Source organism: Acipenser ruthenus, chromosome 2 (assembly GCF_902713425.1).
Source record: "Acipenser ruthenus chromosome 2, fAciRut3.2 maternal haplotype, whole genome shotgun sequence".
Lineage (NCBI taxonomy): Eukaryota > Metazoa > Chordata > Actinopteri > Acipenseriformes > Acipenseridae > Acipenser > Acipenser ruthenus.
The window spans coordinates 43,684,790-43,694,173 of NC_081190.1; the positions used below are offsets into that span (position 1 = coordinate 43,684,790).

The following is a 9,384-nucleotide window of genomic DNA, read 5'->3' on the forward strand; positions in this document are numbered from 1 at the left end:
TACAAGTTCTTGTGTTATATGTCGTTTGTTATCGTGTTTACCCGATCACTGGCTCAGAATGACAGTTCAGTTTGACCTTGTTTACACGATCATAAGCTGTTGTTGTGGTGCTTAGAACTGCATAACCAAATTTTGGGAGTTGTTTGCACGGACCACAGGTTGGGAACCACTGATCTATGGTAATGTTTGACTTTTTATTAGGTATTTGTGGTACTTTATGATGGCTTCATCTTTTTAAATTATCATAATCAATCATTCTTTATTTTGTTATTTTAATCTAGCTGGCAAAACCATCAGATTCCATCTTAATTGATTTTATACCATCATTTCCAACTATGAATGACACAAATACTATATGTTTTAACCTGTACTGTAATAAAAAGGAAGATTAAAATATCAATAACATGGATTCACAGGTGAAGCAAGTGTTCTCATTATTAAACAGACTAAATATTATTATTATTTTTATTTTTTACAAAGTTCTTGTTTATTCACAACAAGAAAACACATTTTCACACCAAAAACACAAATACATTAAGAAATTAAAATTATTTTCACAAATACTTGCAGCAAGTGTTTGACATTTTCTCATTACATTACAAATCAACCAGAAAGCTTCAGAATAGAAAAAAGTTCATAACGAACAAGTCGGAAAAAAAAAACAAGTGTTAAATACAAACAGTGCACACAGTACAGCCCAGTAAATTACAGCACAGCACAGCACAGCACTACGGTCAAAAGGTTTGCATCACCCTATAGAATTAACTCATTTTGCTTTATAAAGTCAAATGAAACCTGCTGAATAATGTTACTTTAACATATTGAATTACATACCGCTTTGTAGTTTTCCATATACTTATGGCTTAATAAAATATCTAAATTATGTTCATATGTATACAATGTGTGGAATATATATACATATATAAATCCTAAAATGACATGTGATGCTGTACACGACAAAGGAAATTGTGGGGTTGCAGCTACAAACTGGAGTAACATCAACTGTTCTCTAGTATAAAGACTTCAGTTTGTTTTCAGATTTGATCCCCACGGATCAAGACTGATATCTCCTGCCATTAGCGCTTCAAAATATTATTCGGAAGGGAACTGAGCTGATTTCAATTTTCAGAATTTTTATATTACTGAAATTCTGGTTGCAAAAAGATCTAACCATTAACTTATTAATTTATGCAAGAATACTGTACCAAGGACGAAAATAACAGTTCTAGGTTTTCCTACAGTATGGGCAGATAATCCACATTGTATAAGTAGGACTTGAGCTTTTTGATTTTTATTTTCCAAATCTCTACCTCCTTTTAAATGTTAATTAGCTATTGTTAAGCTTCTCTGAGCTAGAAACCTGGAGTGTGTGGCAGTAAGTTTTCAAAACCAATTAAAAAAAAAAAAAGTGTCAGCATAAGAAAGAAAAAGTGTCAGCAATCCAATAGGAATTACATTTGATACCTTTTTAAAAACATACTGAAACCATGTGAAGTAAATATCAACTCATGAAAGTTTCTGGACCATGTTTAATAAATTATTATTATTATTATTATTATTATTATTATTTTTATTATTATTATTATTATTATTATTATTATTATTATTATTATTATTAAAGGAGGAAAACAGAAGTAAAATAACAATAATAACTTAGATAGCTGTTTCATTATCTGAATGAATAACTCTCATCGTCATATTCCAGTTCCTCATCATCATCGTCCTCCAGCAGTCCATATTTAAATTTGCGGTAGACTGTGCCATCCTGCCCCATGTACACGATGTCTTCATCCTCATCTTCTTCCTCCTCCTCCTCCTTCTCCACACGGTCACTGTACTCTATCCCATGTTCCTGGCGGTAGCTGCTGCCTCCGCCACTGGCCCTTTTGGGATCGAATGAAGAAATGGGCTTGGAGCTGTTGGCCAATTTCTCGTACCCAGATTTCTCCTTGGGTTGGGCCTTGGATCTGGATCTCAGAAAGAAGAAGACGCCTCCTCCCAGGGCCAGGACCATCAAGATGGAGGATGTGATGAACAGAGCTGGTTTGTCGGTGTATTCCATTTGCTTGAGAATAAACTGAGACCGAACAATGCACTCCTCTGTGGGAAGACAGCCACAAAGATTGTGTTACTGGAAGAGAACTGTTAACCACCACTTCTTATTTTTCACTGTCCTTTTGAGACTGCTCTGTGGAAAACCATACATAACAGCCGCTATATTCAATATCAATTACACCATTACTTCAGAATCATTGCAAAGCAACTTTAATAAGGTTACAACAAAGGCAACTGCAGAGGTATGCAACTCTGGTCCTGGAGTGCCCTTCCAGTCCAGGCTGAAAGAGCAAGTCCATATGAGTCTGAAATTACAGTTTCATTAACTAATGTATTCTTGTGTTTTATGTTTCAATCATCACATCCTGGTGACAGGTTAATTGTTACACTCGGGTGTACCAGCTGAACTTAGAGACAAGACATGTTTGAGCCCTTTTGAGGGGGTGCTTTAGCTTGCTTGGTTATAAAAAGTTACCTGGAAGTGATGACTGAAACCAAATATATATATTGTGATGATGTGTATGTACCAAACGGTAATTTGGAGGCTTTAGGACCATGGGGGGTAGCCACACACTTTGTTGAAACAAATGTAACAAGTGATTAATTGTATAATTAATCGGCAAATGCTGATCAGATGGAAGTGATCAGGTCGGGGTTAAAAAGGGTTTCAGTTTGTGTGTTCGGGGAGAAGGGTTGAAGTGGTGAAAGGGAAAAGACTGAAGAGTGAAAAAGTGTGTTGAACAAAAGATTTTCTGTTAATATGAGTCCAAGCAAGAATAAACAGTCCCAGGATCTCAAGTTTGCAAATTGTTATGTAGAGATCACAAGAAAAATTCTCAGGATCATTTCAGTTTGAAATGTCAAAATTCTGAGATCAATAAAAAAAAAGTAAAATAAAAAAAAAGTCCTCAATGAGCTATTACTGTTGAATCTTGGTCAGCACCTAACAAAACTATAGCAGCTTAATATATATACAGTGCCGTGAAAAAGTATTTGCCCCCTGTCTGATTTTCTGCATTTTTGCACATTTTTCACATTGTATTTGGTCAGATTTTTTTGTGGGTTGTAGTAGTATATAGAGGGAGTCTGAGAGAAAAAATGACACCAAAGTTTGGTGCTTCTTTCATTTGTTTGGTGTGCAAGGTAATCAAACATGCAATCTTCAGGTGTGAAAAAGTTATTGCCCCACCTAGTTAACTCAACCCAATTAAAGGGATAATTAGGGTCACCTGTTTGAGTACTTTGGTTAATAACCAGGCCTGATTTGGGCCAGCCCTGCCCAATATAAATCTGACTAACTTTGACCCTTACCATCAGAGTGAAGTTGTCAGCACACAGGTTCTAGACCAGGGGTGGGCAATCCTGGTCCTGGAGGGCCGGTGTCCCTCCTGGCTTTTGTTCCAACTGTGCTCTAAATTACTTAATTGTACTGATTATTACCAATTATTGGTCTAATTAAGTAATTTAGAGCACAGTTGGAACAAAAGCTAGGATTGACACCGGCCCTCCAGGACCAGGATTGCCCACCCCTGTTCTAGACGCACATCATGCCACATACAAAAGAAATTCCTGAAGACCTCCGGAAAAAAGTTGTTGATGCCTATCAGTTTGGAAAGGGTTACAAAGCCATTTCTAAGGCACTGGGGCTCCACCGAACCACAGTCAGAGCCATATTGTCCAAATAGAGAAAGTTTGGGACAGTAGTGAATCTTCCCAGGAGTGGCCGTCCTGCCAAAATCTCTCCAAGAGCAAAGCGTAAAATCGTCCAGGAAGTCACAAAGAACCCTAGAACAACATCCAGGGATCTGCAGGCCTCTCTCGCCTCGGATAAGGTCAGTGTTCATGACTCCACCATCAGAAAGACACTGGGCAAAAATGGGATTCATGGCAGAGTAGCAAGGCAGAAACCATTGCTCACTAAGAAGAACATGAATGCTCGTCTCAAGTTTGCCAAAAAGCACCTGGATGATCCTCAAGAGTTCTGAAACAATGTTCTATGGACAGATGAGTCAAAAGTGGAACTTTTTGGCCGACATGGGCCCCGTTATGTCTGGCGAAAACCAAACACTGCATTCCACAGTAAGAACCTCATACCAACGGTCAAGCATGGTGGTGGTAGTGTCATGGGTTGGGGATGCTTTGCTGCATTAGGACCTGGACGCCTTGCCATCATTGAAGGAACCATGAATTCTGCTCTGTATCAGAGAATTCTACAGGAGGATGTCAGGCCATCCGTCCGTGAGCTGAAGCTGAAGCGCAGCTGGGTCATGCAGCAAGACAATGATCCGAAACACACAAGCAAGTCTACATCAGAATGGTTGAAGAACAAGAAATTTAAAGTTTTTGAATGGCCTAGTCAAAGTCCAGACCTAAACCCCACTGAGATGTTGTGGCAGGACCTGAAACGAGCAGTTCAAGCTCGAAAACCCACAAATGTCACTGAGTTGAAGCAGTTCTGCATGGAGGAGTGGGCCAAAATTCCTCCACGGCGCTGTGAGAGACTAATCAATAACTACAGGAAGCGTTTGGTTGCAGTTATTGCTGCAATATTTGTGTTATTTGTTCACTCAGAGTCCCTTTTATCTAATATTAGGTTTTGGTTGAAGATCTGATAACATTCAGTGTCAAAAATATGCAAAAATGCAGAAAATCAGACGGGGCAAATACATTTTCATGACACTATATATATATATATACAGCTATGGACAAAAGTTTTGCATTGCCCTATAGAATTAACACATTATGCTTCATAAAATCTAATGAAACCTGCTGAATAAAGTTACATTAACATATTCAATGACAAAAATTAAAAAATGTGACATTTTGAAATCTAACATAAAATACTGTACTACCATTATGGCTTCCGGTAGACTTTTGCAATATAATTTTGTGTTTTCTTTGATTACATGATGCTCATATATATATATATATATATATATATATATATATATATATATATATATATATATATATATATATATATATATGTTTGTGTGTGTGTTATGCTCAATCTGAGATTTATGACATTGACCAAAATAACCATTTCGCGATTTGAACATGACCAAATTTTTAAAGACTGAAATTTGAGTAAATTATTTTGCTCCAATTGCGAAGTGTAAAATACAGACTAAGAAAAGATTCAAAAAGCTAATCGGAGAAAAATAGAAAGCAGCTTCGTTCTTTGTGTAAATCGATTTAAACAAATTGCAGTGGAAAATGACACAACAACAAAGAGAGAATCGGGGAAAAAAGGAAAGCTGCGTCGGTCCTTGTGCCAAGCTATTTATTACACATTGCGAAATGAACAAAAACAACAAAACTAAGACAGTTTCTTCAGTGTTTATGTAGTATTGTTAATATTTGTTTATTAGGAGACGCCTTACTTTTGTTAATGCGGCAGTTCCTGTGGACATTTTGAAAATGCTGCGTACCACCAGAAACTTATATTGAATATGATCGTATTCTATGGGTGAAATCACATTCATAGCCTGGATGTGTCACCACAAGTTGGGCATAATTTAACACAAGAACCGCTGGAGTTATAGGCATAGAACCGCCACGAGCTGTCATTTTGACGGCCGTATTAAAAACAATATAATGATTGCAATGAAAGATCAGACGATTCCGTTTAAGTTGTAGTTGTATCCAGAGACGTCACATAATCAGCTTGACAACCGAAATAATGTAAATAAGGGGGTGTTTGATCCGAAATGAGTTAAAATTAAGGGATATTACATAGAGCGCAACTGTAAAGAACAATGAAAACATGTAATAAACAAACATTTTACCTTATAAAGGTATAGTATTATGCCATATAAACACTCATTTCACATAATAATTATGTGCATATGATACTATAGAACCGAAACTGTAAATAAGACACAATAATGAAAATAAATGGGTTTATATACTAAAACGCGCATATATCAGCTGTGCATAAAAATACCAAAATTAATACTTTATTTTTAATAAAAAATTCTTAAACAGAAATATGTCTATATAGAGGTATATTACGATTATATAAAACTGTACAAGCAAACCAAGTAACATAAATTGAAAATAAATGTGTTTATGTAGCCTATTGACATACAAAGCATAGGCTACTATACAGTGTGGATAAAGAAATGGACATAACTGCGTCACTGACATAATTGAAACACTGTAACATAAATACATAAAGGAAATGGTTGTTTACAATCACAACAGCACAACGTGTTTGTTATCAAAGAAGCAAAAGTGTCCTAAATCACATACCTGCATGCAGTGCACTTTTTTGTCTACAAGATTTGGGTACAGCTAATGTCTTGTTATTGTAGTCTATACCATTGCATTTGTCGGCTGGCCAAAGGATCTAAAATACCTTCAGCGCTGCTTTTACTTCTGCACAAAGTGATTCTGAAATCATTCTATTGGCTACTACAGCCAAAACTCTGTAAATAGGTAACACGAAATTGAAAATCAAATGGGTTTATACTTTACATTTAAAAAAAAACAACGTGTACAGTATTGGCTACAGAAGGCTATGCAGTTCTTGCAATTGCGAGCTACATGTGAACAGTATTTCATTGTAAAGAATAATGCGTTTATGGCTGCAATGTAGAACGCCAGGATCCTGGGGATCGATGCATCACCGTTTTTAAAATGTCCACAGGATCTGTCAATGCATTAACAAAGGAAAGGGGTCTCCAGATAAACACATATTAACAATACTACACAAAGACTGAAGCTGTCTTTCCTTTATGTTTTGTTGTTTTTGTTCATTTTGCAATGTGTAAATAGCTTTGCACAAAGACCGATGAGGCTTTCTATTTTTCCCCGATTCTCTCTTTGTTGGTGTGTCATTTTCCACTTCACAATTTGTTTAAATCGCTTCATACAAAGACTGATGCAGATGTTTTTGTCTTCTGCTTCAATTTTTTCTTAGTCTGTATTTTACACTTCGCAATTGAAGCAAATAAAAAATAAACTCAAACACCGAAAAAACATTTCAACTTTTCAAATTTGGTAAATCGCGAAATGGTTAAATCAGAAATCTCTGATTGAGTGTAACATATATACATTTTTTTTCAATTGTCTCAATCCTACAATTCGAAGTGATGTGAAACTTTTGGCCATAGCGGCACACACACACACACACACACACACACACACACACACACACAAAACATGTCCATTTATTATTTGTCTATTTAACTACCAGGTAGATGTGTTACCTCTCGTCTCTGTGCAATTACAGCAGTCCACAGACTGAGGAAGGGGAGAGTCACAGCAATACAGACATCGACCCTCTGGTGTTATTAATGTACTTGCAGGGCACTCTGTACAGTTGTTAGGTCCAGATCCTTTGCATTCAATGCAGCTGTCATCACATGGCTTACACACCACCTCTGGATCCTAGATTGCAGGTATAGATCTCATTTGTATCTCATGAGAAAACAGCTTAAACAGTGATTACTGAACTCTGGACAAATTAGGCTATTCATATCTGTGCAAGGCTAATATCTAATATGTGCAAAATCAGCATATCATTGTAGATCTTTCACACTTTTATCACTTGGGGGTTAAGACCACATTATCCAGTGATATAAGAATAGGAGTCAAAACTCATGTTGATATTGAAGACATTGAGATAGAATTTTAGTCAAAGCATTTGCCACTGAATTTACAAAGTTATTTTTTAGTATATATAAATGTACCACTAATGTGTGTTTTGAAGGTATTGATGACCTTTGGACTACAAATTTACGATAAACCACGACTCTGCCTATATTACGCAGATTCACTTTCCACAGTCACATTGATATAAATGTGGGTCCATTATGTTAAATTCAAGTGTCTGCATGTAACATTCTGTAACAGATATTGGATTTTAACAGGAAAGGATCTGTCTTTAAAGGACAAACAGAGCTTCAAGGGTAAAGAATGAAGACAAGCTGGCTTTGAGTAACGAGACAGTGAAAGTTACAATGTGGATAACACATAGAATCTAACCTTGATGCAAATGAAAAATTAAAACATTATTCTCTCAGACAAAACAGAAATATCACAGAAAATGTTTAATCTATGGTGTATGGTCTCATGGCTTGCATGCTGTATTGGTTTAATGATTGTATTACTGTATAGAGAATGTTCAAGCTTCATGTAATATATACAGTACTGTGCAAAAGTTTTAGGCAGGTGTGAAAAAATGCTGTAAAGTAAGAATGCTTTCAAAAATAGACATGTTAATAGTTTATATTTATCAATTAACAAAATGCAAAGTGAGTGAACAGAAGAAAAATCTACATCAAATCAATATTTGGTGTGACCACCCTTTGCCTTCAAAACAGCATCAATTCTTCTAGGTACACTTGCACACAGTTTTTGAAGGAACTCGGCAGGTAGGTTGGCCCAAACATCTTGGAGAACTAACCACAGTTCTTCTGTGGATTTAGGCAGCCTCAGTTGCTTCTCTCTCTTCATGTAATCCCAGACAGACTCGATGATGTTGAGATCAGGGCTCTGTGGGGGCCCTACCATCACTTCCAGGACTCCTTGTTCTTCTTTACGCTAAAGATAGTTCTTAATGACTTTCGCTGTATGTTTGGGGTCGTTGTCATGCTGCAGAATAAATCTGGGGCCAATTAGATGCCTCCCTGATGGTATTGCATGATGGATAAGTATCTGCCTGTACTTCTCAGCATTGAGGAGACCATTAATTCTGACCAAATCCCCAACTCCATTTGCAGAAATGCAGCCCCAAACTTGCAAGGAACCTCCACCATGCTTCACTGTTGCCTGCAGACACTCATTCGTGTACCGCTCTCCAGCCCTTCGGCGAACAAACTGCCTTCTGCCTTCAGCCAAATATTTCAAATTTTGACTTATCAGTCCAGAGCACCTGCTGCCATTTTTCTGCACCCTTGTTCCTGTGTTTTCGTGCATAGTTGAGTCACTTGGCCTTGTTTCCACGTCGGAGGTATGGCTTTTGGCCGCAAGTCTTCCATGAAGGCCACTTCTGACCAGACTTCTCCGGATAGTAGATGGGTGTACCAGGGTCCCACTGTTTTCTGCCAATTCTGAGCTGATGGCACTGCTGGACATCTTCCGATTGCGAAGGGAAGTAAGCATGATGTGTCTTTCATCTGCTGCAGTAAGTTTCCTTGGCCGACCACTGCGTCTACGGTCCTCAACGTTGCCCGTTTCTTTGTGCTTCTTCAAAAGAGCTTGGACAGCACATCTGGAAACCCCTGTCTGCCTTGAAATTTCTGCCTAGGAGAGACCTTGCTGATGCAGTATAACTACCTTGTGTCTTGTTGCTGTGCTCAGTCTTTCCATGGTGTATGACTT

General features: G+C 37.4%; 1 protein-coding gene across 1 annotated transcript in view; it reads right to left on the bottom strand.

The window, feature by feature from the left end:
* Positions 1–448: 448 nt before the first annotated feature.
* Positions 449–9,384, bottom strand: part of LOC117409381 (proprotein convertase subtilisin/kexin type 5-like) — a 182,371-nt gene continuing 173,435 nt past the window's right edge. The window contains exons 36-37 of the mRNA XM_058996278.1: positions 7,269–7,449; positions 449–2,100 (exon numbers count right to left, since the gene is read on the bottom strand). Of these exons, the coding sequence (XP_058852261.1) occupies positions 1,670–2,100; positions 7,269–7,449 (612 nt within the window). The 3' untranslated portion in view covers positions 449–1,669. The remainder of the gene's footprint in view (positions 2,101–7,268; positions 7,450–9,384) is intronic.